Consider the following 16,805-nt stretch of genomic DNA (forward strand, 5'->3'; position numbering starts at 1 on the left):
TCCTTGCTGTTTTGACCTCTTTTCAAGCTGATTTTCAGATCTACCCCTTCTCTCAACCTTTGACAACTTCTTATTCGGCTTCTCTCCACTTCCTTGAAAGCCCAAATCTTTTCCACGCAACAATGCATCAACTATAGTAGCAATCTCTATGAGCTAAGACATACTAGACACGGTGGATTTAATGCAAAATCCCTAATTCCCTTAGACAGACCACACATATACTTTTCCACTTGCTCATAAAGAGAAACTCGATGATAGGAAGTTACTGGCTGCAAGGCATCCCAAAACTTATTATTATATTGTTCCAGGTTCTTACATTGTGTTGCATCAAGCTTGGACTACCACTGCAATGCATTCCCCTTCAAGATAGTAGCTACCTTCTGATTCTTTGAGGATCGGTGAAGTTGCCTCCGGAATAGGCTACATCAAACTGTTGAATGAATGTCAAAGCTTTCAACTCCTATTGTGCACCATTGAAGCACTCAAGCTTCACCCCTTTGCCACCCTCATCATAGTCTTTTGTGCCCCTTTGGGAGTCAAGTTGTCATACACTAGCTACTGCAAAAAGGGTGCATTTGCTGTATTTGCATCAAGATAAACACCAAAAGAGCATTTGCATGACCAGCACTCATTCCTTGAGCCCCATAAGTACCTGGGGAGCAAATGGGTTACCAAACATGCCACTTTGTGCCCCAACAGGAATCATGTCAATGTTGCCATACATGGGGTTATGCATATTACCAACCATACCCAGATATGTTGGGCCTTGCACACCATGCATTGGTTGCTACATACCATAAGGAGTTGTGGCATGCATTCTTGTATGTGGTCCCTCACCCACCATAGTATTAAAAATAGTGCCACTACCAAAGTATCCTCATTGCCCTATCATTGCAAGCATGCCCGGCCATCCAAAACCCATTGGATTGGCCCTACCAAGATGGCCTTGCACTTCGTATCCGATCCCACTAGTATCATTTGCTTTTGCTCATCCCCAACTTTTGTTGCATCTTTAGGTTACAGTGGTTGTCCTTTGGAAGATTGTTGCTGCCCAAAGGCCTTTGAAGATGACATCTTCTTCTTGCCCTTACTGTCCTTTTTTGAAGAATCCAAAAATCTCTCAAAATGTGGATCTTTGGTCAATTGAACAAAGATGTCAATCATTGCCTTCAATAGAGTCTTGTACTAGTCATCATATTCTTCATCTCCTTGGCTGGTCATTAGCATCTCGTGGCCTTGAATGACCTGCTTCTTAGTCAACAACCACATTTTCTCCTTGCTGTCCCTGCTGTAAGCCTACTCCAAGATTAGGCATTGCATTTTCCCCTTCATTATGTGCATTTTCAAAATGAGATGCATCATTATTTCTTAATCCCATCTCACCGTAAGATAACATACTTCCCATAAATGCTCAGCTGAACAAAATTCCACATGCCCACAAAGCATAGAACCATGAAATGGGGACGGAAACGGGAAATGGAGACGCCAAACATGGAAACGGGAACGGCATTTAAAAAATTAATATTTCACTCATAATCCATGTGGAGTGTTAAAACCAAGGTATATAATCCACAAGGACAAATCATTTTAAGTTTTAACTTTGAATATCTCATGCATTATTCTAAAACTAGTCAATACAAATTGAATTACAACTTCCAAGGCTCAAGAGTTAAGCTATTCAATTATAAAACGCATAATACATATACCATGAAACAATGAACAATGAATTAAACTTTAAGTGTCACACTGTCATCAATGATCATAATATCATATACAATGTACATGTATCATGAGACTCATGATAAGCAAACTAAATCAAAGATCATCATCATGATCTGAGGATGCTCTACCTACTCCTGAAGTGCCAGCCTCATCATCATGTGTGCCATGAACTGCTACATCTCCCTCAACATCAGCACATGTCTCCACTTCTTGTTGCATCTCCCACTCTGTGAATGGATCAAACTTTGTTGTTATACTATTACATAACATCCTCAAATTAGCACTAACAAAAACCAAATCATTTGCCCTCTCCACACCAAGACAGTTCCTCTTCTTTGAAGCAATGTGAGCATATGTACTCCACAATTGCTCCAAACAAGAGGAGCTAACAGACTAACTCAAAATACAAATGGCTAGTTGCTGCAACTCAAGACTATCCGAACCGTAGTCCTCCCACAACAAAGCTGCCCCAATCTTACAACGATCCTCCTGTGTATCCCCACAACCAAAAGAACCCCGAAAGGTCCTATAACATAAAAGCAGGTCTCTGATCTTTTGTCTAATGCCATGATCAGGCACTAGACGAGACGATATAAGTCTCTATGCATCCATAACTTCAATGTCATTCTCTTAACCCTTTCCCTGGAACTCAGGATCCACAACAAATGCAACTACATCCATGGGTGAGCTATAGGAGTTCCACCTCATCAACTAAATGGTGTATCTCCTCATATGCCTCATCATTTGGTGCCAACTCTTGCAGCTTTTCATTCAGCATCTATTCATAGCCTCATATATTTGGCCAATGCAAGGTTGCATAGCATCTATAACCCTCAATAAATGCACAATAGATTATCATAGTATCTATTCTAGTATATTTTAGAGAACATTGTGTGAAACAATTTGGGCTTTGATCTCTTTGTCTTGAATCACTATCATTGCAAATCACCCTAGTTCAATGCAAGAGGTGTCTCGCCTTCTCATAAGGTTTGGTTTTGTGCTTGATGCCTAGTGTTTCTTTGTCTATCTATCCTATTAGGGTGACCATATGATACAAGTGAATTCCAACAACTTTCTCATAGGATTGAATGCTTTACATCATCCCAAAAAGTGGAGTTATTAGCTTTCTCCAAGCGTAAGATACCTCTAGGAGTATCTGCCAATACTGATGAGGTGAACTCATCACTAAGAAATAACTACCTCAAGGCACCACTGCATTCTCTTAATTTGCCTAGCATCAAGAAGTTAAAGGCAAATTCGGTATCAGGGTATACTAATGGCGAAGAGACTAGTGATTCAAAACAAAGCTAACCATTTAAGCTCCTTGCTCTATGAGCAGTGTAATCCATGACAAGTTACCAATATTCTTTAGTAGGTTATTCAAGCAATGAGCCATACAATATGAAACTGTGATATGCGAATAATATCCCTGGATAATAGTACCTGCTGACCCATTTACGGGCTCTCCATCTGCAACAAATCCCAGAACATGCTCTGGGCCAATAAGCTCAATACCTGTAACCCACTCTACTACAAGTACATCTACTGAGTTTCCTATCCCCGATAATCATTTGAAGATATAAAATGCATTTCCCCACGAGAATAAGCAACCATGCTTTGAATGGATCGCTTGCGTGTATCACTCCAACCATCAGCAATCAACAAAACTCCATTTTTAGCCCACAAGCTCTTTCTAGTCACTGTTGCTTGCTCAACAAGGCGCTCATCCTTCTCAAGCAAAGTGGTGCATTCATCTCTGATGATGGAGGTATATACGAAGGGCCATACTCACCAATCTTCTTGCATATCAATTTTCTCTAATCTTCTTTGCTTCTCAATGACTCTTGCTGTCTTAAATGACCAATAAGCCTTCTTATCAATTTGCCCTTGATTTCACCAAGGAATTGTCCTTCAATTGACCATTGGCTGGTCAAATCTAGCCACAAATCTGATTGGGGTGGGTTGACCTCTTGGAAATGCTGAAACTGCTCAATTTCCAACCACTATTCCAAGTACTAGGTCTTCAATCTTCGAGCATGGGTCCCAAGGTGGCTGCTAAACCTAATTTATGCTGTAAAATAGGGTTTACGACAGTAAATACTCTTGATGACCATCAATATGACTTATTTCTGCTACAAATGGCTGAGATTTGCTGAAACACTTTGAGGAAGGCTGAAGAATGAGAGAGAATTCTATGGAGAGAGAAAATTCAAACTTTGATCACCAAAAATTGATCATTTATGCTCCTGCCTGTTGGGTATTTCACTCACGCCTTACTTACGCCTACGCTCACATCGGAGTGTCAGTGATCAGTAGGACACTAAGGCACTTTTTACTCTCGGTAGGAGAGGTTTTTTCCCCCAGACTTATAGTATTATTTTGTATGTGCTTATGACACACACTTACGGGCACTTACCGTGTTCGGGTGTGAACACCGCCCTACAACCCTAAGGTTTAAGGGTTGTACCCTGTACTTTCAGTTTACACCCTTTCAGTCTATTGCATTGTGTGCCGTGCTTCACTCTCTATTGTCTACTGTTTTCTGTGCTGAGCTTCGATCCTACCTCCACTCTCACATTTGGTATCAGAGTAATGGCTCTGCTCAACTCAGGTCCTGCCCAGCTCCGCTCAGCCTCCAGGAGCTTCTTGCTCAATCCACCTCCTACCCTTTCCCTACTTGGTGTGGCTCTAATACTGCTAGTCTCCAACAGCTCCTCGCCCAGCGCCACTGCCCTGCGCCACCAGACTACTGCTCGGAGTCCGCCAGGGAGCTCCTCGCCCCTACAGCTTCCTATCCTGAGACCAGCGCCCGCCTGGAGCAGTGCACGCCCCCTGTGCTGCGCCACCTGCCTGCAACGCCTCCTATCCGCCATGGCACTACGTCTACTGCTGTGCCACGTCAAACGGCTCCTATCCACCGTGTGTCATATCTACTGCTGCGCCACGTCAAACACCTCCTGTCCGCCGTGTGCCACGTCAACAACAGCCCGTCAGACGTCGTGTATTTTTTAAAATTTTTATTTATTCTTTCATTCTAGATAAATTTCTGGAAGAGGGGATTTCTACGCATTAGGCACAGCATTCAGTAACATGTCTGGGACACATTGAATGCAAATTTCTGGCCAAATTTATCAGACATTTTGGGGCTTTTATGTTTTTTGAGGACATTGGCATATGAACTGCAGCTAGAGTCACAGAAAGACTGTTTTGAACACATTTGAGGCAAGAAATTTTGGGAATTTTGTTGGTATAGTGTTGTTGAACACTGACTGCACGTTGGACTGCATGCATAACAGACAGTTTTGACAAAGTGCACCTCTGTACACTAATTGCAGAAAGTTATTTCCTGCAATTTCTGAAAATTTTCAGATTTCCAGTAAAGTTCTACTTCGACATTGCTCTTTTGCATTGTCGGTAATTGAAAAATCATGGCAAATCAAGGAGGAGATGGTTTCACCTATGTATCCAAGGAAGACAGATTGGATGGAAATAACTATTCACTTTGGTCCTTCATGATGAAGAATGTACTTGTGGCCAAAAATCTTTGAGATTATGTCAATGGAGAAGAAGCTCAACCTGGAGTTGTGGCTCCAACTACTCCTCCTCCAGGACGTGCACCACGGGCACCTCAGCCTGCTCCACTTCAGTCACTTCCCCAAAGAACAACAGCTCAAAAAGCATGGGATACACGGGATGCACAAGCTTTGTCGTTGATTGCATTGGCAGTTCAGTGGTCAATCATCCCCCACATTCGTTCAACAGCTTCTTCACGAGAAGCTTGGGTAACTTTGAAGCAGATGTTTACAGGCAAGAATGAGACTCGCATCTCTTTCTTAAAGAAAGAGCTAGAGACATTGAAAATGGATAAAGGTGATTCTATTCAGGATCACTTGAACAAAATTCAGGACTTGCGAGAGCAACTCATGAATGTTGATGAGTACTATTCGGATGCACAGATGATATCCAACTCATTACCTCCTTCTTACTTGGCTTTTCATATGGCCTTAAACCTCACAATGAGAATTGCCGTGCAGCCAATCACTTTTCTTCAGCTGGAGGAGCAAACACGAAGGAATAGTGGTGTGGATGCTATAGCCTCTGAGCAAGCTTTTATGGCTAGACGAAAGAGCAAAGGCAGCCAAGTGAAGAATGCTCCGCAGAGTTCTAGAACTTCTGGCACATCCCAAGCAAACAAAAAACAAGGAGACACGCAAGCCAAAAAGGGTAAATGCCATTACTACAAGAAGCTAGGCCACTATATTACTGAGTACAAAAAGCGCATTGCCAAAGAGAAAAAAAAGGAATCTCGAATGTCTGTTTCTAATGCTCCTTCCACCGCTACTGAGTCCGCGTCCTTTGTTGCAGACAGGGACTATTGTTTTTACACATGCAGTTATGACACCTCTTGAGCAGATCGAGCATTCAGCTCTACTGAGGATGCAGGCACTTGGTTTTTTTACAATGGTGCTTCTAGGCATATTACATCTCGTAGAGATTTATTTGCATTTGTTCATGTAGCTCCAGTTCGCAAGTCTGTTTAATGTGCCAATAATGCATCATACCCTGTTAGAGGTATTGGGAGATTGTGCTCACAGCCATTGATGGCTCTCTTCTCCGCCTACAGGATGCTTTATTTGTGCCAGGCATAAACAAGAATTTGCTTTCTATCTCTTCTTTGACACGTTGTGGATTGCAGGTCACATTTGATAATAACCGATGCATGGTGAGAGACAAAGAACACATGACTTTGGTCTTGATAGGTACTTTATGTCATGGGTTATACGAGTTGAATGCTCTTTCAGTTGATCAGTCAACGTACTTGGCATCCACTCTTACTCCTGCTATGCTATAAACAGAGTTATGGCATGCTAGAATGGGGCATGTGAGCTTTGGCAACTTGATGCTCTTATAGCATATGCACATGCTAGATGGATTACCTCTACTGGAGAGACCTCCTGAGCACTTGTACGTCATGTGTACTTGCCATGTTTTGAACAGATGCCCCACCAAAGCATTGAAGAAAATTACACCTTTTGAGGCTTGGAACAGCCAGAAACCTTTTGTTGGACACTTTCGTACCTTTGGGTGCCTTGCATATGCACATATTCCAAAGATACTCAGGAAAAAGTTGGATAACAAGGCTGTCAAATGCATTTTTATGGGATATAGCTATGAGAGCAAAGGCTACAGACTCTATGATCATGTTTCTAAAAAGGTGTTTGTCAGTAGAGATGTACTATTTGATGAAAAATCAGAATTGTCCCTGGCTGGTTTAGATACATATCAGGCTGCCCGTGATGTATTTGAAGGGCTGCTGCCCATTACATTTGGTGATTCAGCTAGAGTTTCAGCAAGTGAACTCAATGTTCAGCTAGCTACTCCTTTGGAAAATGCAGAAAATCAGCCATTGGCTGATCTGAATATTCAGCAAAGTGCTGAAACTGAAATTCAGCAAGAGCTTATGCACAGTCAGGAGGCAAGACAAATGCCTAGATGGTATTTACAAACTATGAAAGATAGTCATTTGGATGCACCCATGGCTGGTTGTACTAGAAGGCAAGCTCGTATGCATAATACCGCACATACCATGGAGTTCGTTATGGCAGCAAGCACCCTTGATGATGAGGAGCTTGAATGTTTTGAGGATGCACAACAGAGTGTGCATTGGATTCTATCACTAAGAATCAAACATGGGATTTGGTATCTTTGCCATTTGGGAAGAAAGCCATTGGAACAAAATGGATCTACAAGCTGAAACGGAATGCAGATGGATCCATTGACAAATACAAGGCAAGGCTTGTAGCTAAAGGCTATGCACAAAAAAAGGCATTGACTATGAGGAGACATTTGCTCCTACCTCCCGTATGACAACCATAAGGTCTATGGTTGCCTTGGCTGCTCATTATGGATGGACTATGCATCAGTTGGATATTAAAGCTGCATTTTTACATGGGGAACTTCATGAGGAAGTATATGTACAGTAGCCCGTTGGTTTTGCAGTTGAGGGCTTGGAACACTTGGTATGCAAGCTCAAAAAAGCTTTGTATGGTTTGAAACAAGCTCCTAGAGCTTGGTATGCAAAGATAGATGTTTTCTTGCTTAGCCGAGGGTTCATTAACAGCTCATCTGAGTCTACCCTTTACGTATGTAAAGAGGGGGGATCCATGCTAATCATTTGTCTTTATGTTGATGATCTCTTGCTTACAGGGACACATGCTGATCAGATTTCAGCATTTAAACAAAATTTGCAACAAACTTTTGACATGTCAGACTTGGGATCTTTGCATTATTACTTGGGCATTCAGTTCATACATGATGCTAGAGGTATTGGGTTATCACAGTCAAGATACATTGGTAAACTTCTTGAGAAGTTTGGCTTACAGGATTGCAAGCCAGTTTGTACACCAATGGAACCTGGACTTAAACTGTCATTACATGATGACAATGATTTGTTTGATATACACACATATGATCTAGCAATTGGATGTCTTGATCAAAATTGCCCCTGATGCTGTCAACTACTGCTAGAAGGCCCAGAATTTGCTATCACCTACCACAATGGCTGTCACCCTGATGTTGGCAGCTCTTCTAGGCTGTCCCCTGCAGGTAAAAGTCCTCCTGATCAGGTCACCAGCTCTTGTAGGGTGCTCAGCTGGCTGCAAATGCCCTAGTACAGCAATGGCAGCCTCTCCTTCCTCTTTCTCAGCCTCCCCCTAGTTGGAATGAGCTCTCTCCAACCTCCAACAGCACTCATTCTAGTCTAACCTTAGCCATAATGTTCATACTAAACTGCAAAAGATTTGCAATCCTTTGCTAAGTTGCATGATAGCTTCTTTGTTTCATCTGACAAAAATAGGATTGAGCAGCAAAATGTTAAAGTTAGAAGTTTACCGTGACATCAGCACGTTTGACCAAAGTTTGAGGTACAGTGTTGACATCCACACAATAAAACTTAACGCTGCAATAATAACCAATTATTGTGAGGGAGGGCATCCGGTTGCCTTGATAAGAATGAACATGATACTGAATAATTCAAGAATTGCATGGAGTCACTTACTCAGGCTGAAACTCACTTGCAAGCTTTTCAAGTTTAGGCTTCAAATAGATACACTTTCTACACCATGCTGCCATCCTTCAAAATCAATGACCTCAATCAACCAAAATCGAAGGTATAAAATCTAAACATTGTATTATATACATGAAGGCTTTACACATATTCAAAGAGTTAAGCCCCTATCTGAGAACTTTCCTGAAAAGAAACAATCTGCTTTATGCTTTCCATCATTTCCCTTTACCCTCCCCAAAGACCTGGATACCCACTTCTTGTATGAGGTGTTTGATGCCAAATCCACAGAAATCACACCGAACAGAAAAAGGAGAAACTCAAACTCAAGAGTACAATAGCACTTTTGACAATATTAGCAAAGGCCAATAATTCCTTGGAGTCAACAGCAATGCTCTTCTTGTCTTGCTCAATGCCCTTTTGCAATGAGGCGGCACAGAACCTTCTAAAGGGTAGCTTTTTTGACAGCACATATTATGTTTCTCATGGTTTTTTAATATCATATTGTCACACAAACAACAGCTGCTAGAAAAGGCTCCATTACTTCATGTGCTGTCATGGACCCCACTAAAGATTACAGGCACAAACAAACACAGATCTCCACTTCCCTATTGTTTTTAGAAGATGTGCTCTGATGGGCCTTGCAAGAGAAAGCTGTGGACTTCCCTATAGCTTTTAAAATATGTGTTCTGATGGCTCTTACAAAAGTATTAAGTGCTTAGAGTAAGAAGAGACAATTATCACTCAATAGAGGCAAGTCACCAAAATACCACACCATAGAGCTTTGTTGTCTACACCCAATTCACAGAGGATACCTCAGTCGGAGCTGCCCATCATCATGCTCCATCATCAAGTGCCTGCTGTCCAGCCATTCCTCACTGTTCATGACTGTTTCTAGGCTTCTTTCTGCTGCTATCAGCCAGGAGACCTATTGTTGATCACTCCCAGCTATCATACAACCTGCCACATCAGCAAACTACTGCGTTTTGATGAGCTATGTAAGTCCACCATTATCTTAACTTTGTCTAAGCAAGTTTATTTCAATGTTATTGCAACTAAAAGTGGTGCTTATGATTTATGGAAAAGGATATGTGATCTTTATAACAACCAAAGTCCCACTTCAAAGTTGTATTGGCTAAAGCAACTTGTGGACCTTCCTATGAAGGAGGGCACTCCCACTCATTTGAATGAGTTCCACTCCATTTTCAGCCAGCTTATCTCACAAGGCATTCAGTTTGAAAATAGCATGAAGTCTTTATTCTTGCTTGTCACACTACCTAAGTCTTGGGATACATTTCGTATTGCTATGAGTGTTGATTCCCCTAAAGATGGTTTAAATGCTCCGATGTAGAGAGGACCTTGCTTACAGAAGAAGTGAACAAGAAGAATATTGATGCAGCTTGTACTTCTCATCCACTTACAGTTAGAGGTAGACATGATGATAAATTATTCTCCAGCTGCCAGCCCAGCCTGCTGCACCTCATCTCCAACTGTCACTAGCACTTTTGTAGTTTGCATTTGTTGTCTCTCTCTCCTAGCAACTGCATTTGTTGCATACTCTCTCTCTCTCTACTACCTATCTAGCATTAGATCCAACTTCCCCAGTTGCGTTTGCTAGTATCTAACACCTTTGGAGGCTACCGTTTGCATTTCGGGATTCGTTCAAGAGTACGACAAACTCTCCAACTTAGTATGGCTATTTATGAAACCCAAGGACACCTAACAAATAATGGCCTCCATTACTAGTGCACACATTGTGGCTATTTATTACATTTTCGTATATTAAATTTGGCACAACGGTTTGTGATCCCTTTGTAGGAAGCTAATTCTTATATATGATGCTATTTTCTTGAAGCCAGTTCTGCTTTTTCCCTTTTTGGACTTCTAACAATGCAAATTTTTTGAATCACAATTATGTTATTTCCCTTTTTGGCCTTATGAAAGGGCTAGCTTCCCTTTTTGCTCTTTGAAAGTGCTAGCTTCTAACAACCTGCATGTTTATTCAAACTCTCCATGCATAACAACTAGTAAATAGCTACTAAAGCCATAAGCCTTGAAACATGGGAGAATGCTGGCCCTTGTTTTTATTCAAATTACTACATTGGATTAACAATTGCCCAAAAGTCCTGAATAGGTTATGTGGGACTTCAAAGTTTATGCTACATGCATCCAAGTATCAATGTATTAAACCATACAAAATAATTTATCCCTACAACATGTCAAAATAGATTTCCAATAAATTAGCATACATTGGCCAAGCATGGAAATATTTGCAAAGGGACTCGAGATGAACGAGCTAGCAGAGAGCAGTAGACTCCCTCTCCACCAAGAAGCGGGCATGGTGTAGGATGAGTATTTGATGACTGAATGAGAAGGCGAGAGAGCAGCCTATAAATAGGAGGAAACAATACAACAAATGATGCAGTCAACTGGCATTTAATGTGGCAAAAGTTCAAGTCGATCACAAAAATGATATGCACTCTAGCTGATGGTCCTCGCACCCAAGATAAACACTCTGGCACCCAAGGTATGTACTCTGCTAAAGCCTAACAATCTATGGCCTAAAGCAAGCACCCAGTTCTTGGTATCAACAAATAGGCCGCTTCTTTCTTGACCATGGCTTCCGACAATCTAATAATTACCCCAACCTCTATCTCAAAATGTTTGATGGGTTGATGCATATGCCATTTTGTATGTCCACGACTTGATCATTATTTAGAGTCATTGTGAGCACATTGCATACACTAAGATCACACATCTTGGACTTCTTCATTTTTCCCTTGGGCTAGAGCCTAGAGGTGTTCCAAACACCCACTAGCATTTTCATCTCACAACAAAGATATGAGGCTGAGTTGTTGACAGCCTTTTGCATAACTGCTTGCACGCGGATTTCATGCCCCATCTTGGCCCAGATACCTTCTTCGATACCACCGGCGGCATTTCCTTCGTCTTTCGATGTTGCAGAGGCTGCGATCCATGAGTTTCCTAATCTCCTATCTCTCTCAAAGAGGGATTCAACAGGGAATTCCGAGAGGGCTCATGATTCATCTTTCTTCTTCAGAGGGGGATCCCATTCCTTCAGCTTCAGAGGAGATCCTCTCTCATCCTACGGTTCTTCACCACCTTGTCGATAATCCTTTATCTTCTTGGGGTGGTTGACATCTCCATACTGTTAGAGATCATAGCCTGTTTGGTGGGCAGGCAGGCCTGCACAGTCGGACCAGCAGGCTGCTGCACAGTCGGACTGTGCAGTCGGACCGCCACGTGGCAGTCCGACTGCCTGCAGCCGACTTATTCCAGGCTGCGCCCTATTTCTGGCGCCCCATTTCAGGCAGTTTTTCGGCTATATATTGCCGACGTTTCCAGCAGTCTGCCCACTCTTCTCTGTCGCAGATTACAGACCGGTGCTGTGCAGTTTTCTGTCTCTGTTCACAGATTTCAGATAGCAGACAGTGCAGACTGCAGCAGACTTCGAGGTGGACAGCAGGTCGCATCGTCGAGGTGGAGACACGCAGTCCAGCGCACTGCGCCCGTGTATATCTTTGTATTCAGCATTCTTTATACAGCAGATCTTCATTGTACACTGTCTCTTTCTCTCCCTTCTCTCTCTGCGTTCTCTCTCTCTCAGTCCTACGCTTCCGCACCGCTGCACTCTGACATGGTATCAGAGCAGTGTTTGAGGGCTGACTGAGCGCAGAATTAACCTGAAGGGGAGTTTCCATCGCGACACAAATTTGCGTTTTTTGCGTTTAAGGGCAGACAGGAGGGCTGCGCCTTGGAACAAGGCTGAAACGAGTGTGGGCGCACAGGAAAGGAGTACACGTGGTGGATTTGCTGCTGTTTACTGCTGTTTGACGCGGAGAAAGTTTGAGTTTTCAACCTAAAAGTGCAGGTTTTGCTTTTTCATCGCCTCCGGCGGGTGAAGAAGCTTCGGGACGCGGAAGAGCCTTAGCAGGCTGAGTTTACCCAGTCAGAGGGGGCTGCTTTTGCGTTTGAGAAGGCATTGCAGGTGAAGATGTCTACAGAGATGGACTTGGAGTTCCAGGCGATTATGGACCGGAAGGTGCCTGTCCTACCGGCTCTTCCTATAGATCAGAAGCTCGACGGCGACAACTACCGCATTTGGCGCGTTATGATGTTGGCCATCCTTGAGTCCTATGATTTGGCGGAGTTGGTCCAGGAAGATATTGACCGGCCTTCGGTAAGAGATGAGTCCAAACTCTCTTCCGATGCTCGTGCGGAGTTGGCCAGGGCCCAGTCTCATTGGGACAAACTGAATGCCAGGATTCGATCCTTTCTCTTTCTATCATGCACTACAGCCGTGATCGCTCACATCGAGCACTTGACGGTGGCTCGTGAGATATGGCTGGAGCTTGATCAAATGTACAATCGGATGACCCTGATGAAGAGGGTTTCTTTGGAGGTACAGATGCGGACTTTGTCCGTCAATAAGTCTTCTTCGCTAAGGGAACACATTAACAAGCTAAGGCAGCTACAGATGCAGGTTCAGAATGCAGGGAAGCCGATTTCCTCCGAAGACATGGCGATCACACTCTTGTCCCAGTTGCCGCCACGATTCGGTACATTTTACTCTGCCCTTATTGCTTCAGGGCGAGAGTCTACTCTTCGCTGGGAAGAGTTGGTTCCTATGGTCTTGGACCAAGAGGAACAGTTAAAGGGACAGAATGCTTCCAAGACAGAGGCGTTGACAGGTCAAGCCTCTCAGAAGAAGGGGAAGGACCAAAAGAAGAAGAAGGGGGATAACAAGTCCAAGAAGGACAAGGAGAAGGACAAGGACAAAGACTCCACATGTCATATTTATGGAAAGACTGGCCATTGGAAGAAGGATTGCCCTGACAAAGACTCGAAGGACACCAAGAAGAAGGAAACCAAGGATTCTAAAGCGGTGGCTGCACCTCATCAGCTGCATTTCTACATTTAGTTGTCATTGAGGACGCTTCACCGAATGCTTCTGATGCTGCGATGACGGCTCCCCAAGCTCGAGAGTGGATTGTTGATAGTGGTGCCTCACGGCACATGACTCCTTCATCAAATGGTGTTGCCCAGCTGCGACCTTCGCGTGGGCAGGTTCTCATTGGAGACAGCTCGTCAGTTTCTATTGCAGGTCGGGGTAAGATACAGCTTATTCCGGATGGTCGAGGTGGCACCCATACCTCAAAGGTTTTGCATGTACCAGGATTAGGGTACCGTCTCCTTTCAGTTCATAAGATTTGCTCCCTTGGTCTTTTGGTGGAGTTTGATAGTTCTACAGTGCGAGTCCTTGATCGTGAATCGAGGAAGGTTCTATCATCTGGATATGAGGAGAACGGCATTTACAAACTGAAGTCTTCCACTGCCCTCTCTTCTCTTCTTCTTACCTCACAGTCACAGTCTGAGTTATGGCATGCTCGGTTTGGTCACTTGAACTATGACTATCTTCGGAGGGCGTCACGTGGATAGCTTGTTCGAGGGTTGCCGGATATAGTGGTGAGCCAGCAGCCATGTGTCTCCTGCATACGGGGAAAGCAGCATAGAGATGCCATTCCCCACACCGCTTCGCGGCGGTCTACTTCACCGATGGAGTTAGTATCTACGGATCTATCTGGCCCTATGCGGAATGAGTCCCTGCGTGGGAGCTTGTACTTCATGCTGATTGTGGATGACTACAGCAGGATGACATGGGCCTACTTTTTGGCACTAAAGTCAGAAGCTTTCTCGCACTTCAAGGATTGGCTTCTCTTTGAGGAGAACCGATCAGGCCGGAAGTTGAAGACCTTGCGATCCGACAAGGGAGGTGAATTTGTGTCTAATGAATTTGCTCGATTTTGTGCAGATAGAGGAATTCACCAGGAGTTTGCCAATACCAATACTCCTCAAGAAAATGGTATTCTAGAACGGAAGAACCGCAGTGTGATCGAGATGGCGCGCACCATGATGGAGCACCGACAGACCCCTCAGGTTCTGTGGGCCGAGGTTGTGGCTACTGCAGTCCACATCCTTAATCGATCCCCTACTTCGGCTGTGGAAGGGATAACTCCATTTGAGGCTTATTTTGGGACGAAGCCAGATGTTTCTTACTTTCGGGTCTTTGGGTGTGATGCCTATGTTCACATTCCCAAGGCTCACCGTAACAAATTTGAAGCGGCTTCCCGAAAACAGGTATTTGTTGGCTACAGCTCCCAGTCCCAAGGCTACCGACTGTATGATCCCGTCAAGCGGGATGTATATACTAGCCATGATGTGCGGTTTGTGGAGGTTCCGGTTACTTCAACGGGTGAGAAGCATCCCGTTCTTGGAGATCCAGGGGAGAGTTTGGCTCCTTCTACAGTTCCACTGGAGCCTGTGCCTTTTGATTATGATTCTGTTTCTGACACAGAGTCTACTGTTCCACCGGATCCTTCTGAGGAGTTACCACCGGTGGACATTCCAGAGTCTTCTACTGATGGAGAACGACGAGGGGAGGTTCGGCCTCCTCCTCGCTGGGCCCGTGACACACTCCGTGATTCAGGGATCGAGGGGGTTCCTGAGGAGCGGGGACCGCAGGATGGTCCGCGGCGGTCACGGAGGCACCACGCGCATTCTTCGAAGCTTGTTTGCTCCAATTATTGTTTGATGTCCCGTGTTATGCAGGATCGAGAGCCCACCTCCGTGAAGGAGGCTTTACAGTCCGCCCCATGGAAGAAAGCTATGGAAGCTGAGTTGGAGGCTATTGAGAGGAATGGCACTTGGTCACTTGTGCCACGCCCCCCGAAGAAGAAGGTGATTGGAGTCAAGTGGGTCTTCAAGACCAAATATCTCAGTGATGGTACTTTGGATAAGCACAAGGCTCGCCTTGTTGCTAAGGGTTTTGCCCAGCGCCCAGGGATTGACTGTCATGACACCTTTGCCCCCACAGCTCGTATGGCAACCATTAGAGCTGTTCTTGCTTTGGCTGGCCATAGGAGATGGCCTGTTTATCAGTTGGATGTGCAGTCGGCCTTCCTGAATGATGATTTGAAGGAGGAGATCTACGTTGAGCAGCCTCCTGGCTTTGGTTCTTCAGATGGGAAAGTCTACAGGTTGAAGAAGGCCCTGTATGGTCTCAAGCAGGCCCCGCGAGCTTGGAACGAGAAGATTGATTCGTTCCTCCAGTCTCAGTTGGGATATCGGCGGTCCAAGGCCGATCCGCAGCTGTATGTTCACACTTCCGAGGAAGGTTGTGTGCTGTTTGTATTATATGTTGATGATTTGATTGTCACAGGTGATGATGCACAGCAGGTCCAGGAGACAAAGTCAGCGTTACATCGGACGTTCGAGATGACGGATTTGGGGCTTCTCCATTTCTTTTTAGGCCATGAGATTTATCAGTCTCAGAGGGGGATCTTTCTCTCCCAACAGAGATATGTACAGGAGCTCTTGGTGTCTTTTGAGATGGAAGATTGTCGGGCCCTCTCTACTCCTATGGATCCGAACTGGAAGGCCACTTCCCATTCAGCTTCTCCTTTGGCGGATGCGTCTCGCTATCGACAGTTGATAGGGTCCTTGATTTGGCTTCTCAACACGAGGGTTGATCTATGTTTTGCTGTTGGGCTCTTGGCAGGGTTCATGAGTGAACCTAAGACGGTGCATTGGCAGGCTGCTCAGAGGATACTTCGGTATCTAAGGGGGACGTCTGATTTGGGGATTCATTACCCCGCAGGGACAGATGGGTCAGATCTTGTACTTGCAGGTTGGAGCGACTCGGATTGGGCCGGTGACGTGGACCACAGGCGGTCTACAACAGGTTACTGCTTTACTTTGGGTGCAAGTGTTATTTCATGGAGTAGCAAGAAGCAGCCCACGGTAGCCCTTTCGTCTACTGAGGTGGAGTATCGGGCCGCGTCTTCCACCACATGCGAGGTTGTGTGGCTTCGGAGATTGTTGGAGGAGCTTGGGTGCCCCCAGACTCGTCCTACATTGCTGCGATGTGACAATGAGAGTTGCATTGCCTTGGCGAGGAACCCTGTTTTTCATGCCCGGACGAAGCACATTGAGATTCAGT

The 16,805-nt window shown here is 44.5% G+C and overlaps 1 protein-coding gene across 7 annotated transcripts in view; it reads right to left on the reverse strand.

The window, feature by feature from the left end:
* Nucleotides 1–16,805, reverse strand: part of LOC148013014 (thioredoxin-like 3-1, chloroplastic) — a 115,265-nt gene that overhangs the window by 64,128 nt on the left and 34,332 nt on the right. For 5 of the 7 annotated variants that reach the window (XR_015688889.1, XM_087668171.1, XM_087668173.1 and 2 more), the window contains exons 2-3: nucleotides 8,780–8,854; nucleotides 8,614–8,680 (exon numbers count right to left, since the gene is read on the reverse strand). Coding sequence is in view for 6 of the 7 variants with exons in the window: in XM_087668171.1 (XP_087524297.1) it covers nucleotides 8,614–8,680; nucleotides 8,780–8,854 (142 nt within the window). In the remaining variant the exon portion in view is untranslated. Of the gene's footprint in view, nucleotides 1–1,827; nucleotides 1,950–8,613; nucleotides 8,681–8,779; nucleotides 8,855–9,600; nucleotides 9,746–16,805 lie in introns of those variants that run through there. The other 2 variants (XM_087668175.1, XM_087668174.1) reach the window with 2 other exon arrangements.

This window comes from Lygodium microphyllum, chromosome 26, assembly GCF_053477565.2.
Source record: "Lygodium microphyllum isolate KBCC chromosome 26, Lygodium_microphyllum_v1.1.10, whole genome shotgun sequence".
NCBI classification, from domain to species: domain Eukaryota; kingdom Viridiplantae; phylum Streptophyta; class Polypodiopsida; order Schizaeales; family Lygodiaceae; genus Lygodium; species Lygodium microphyllum.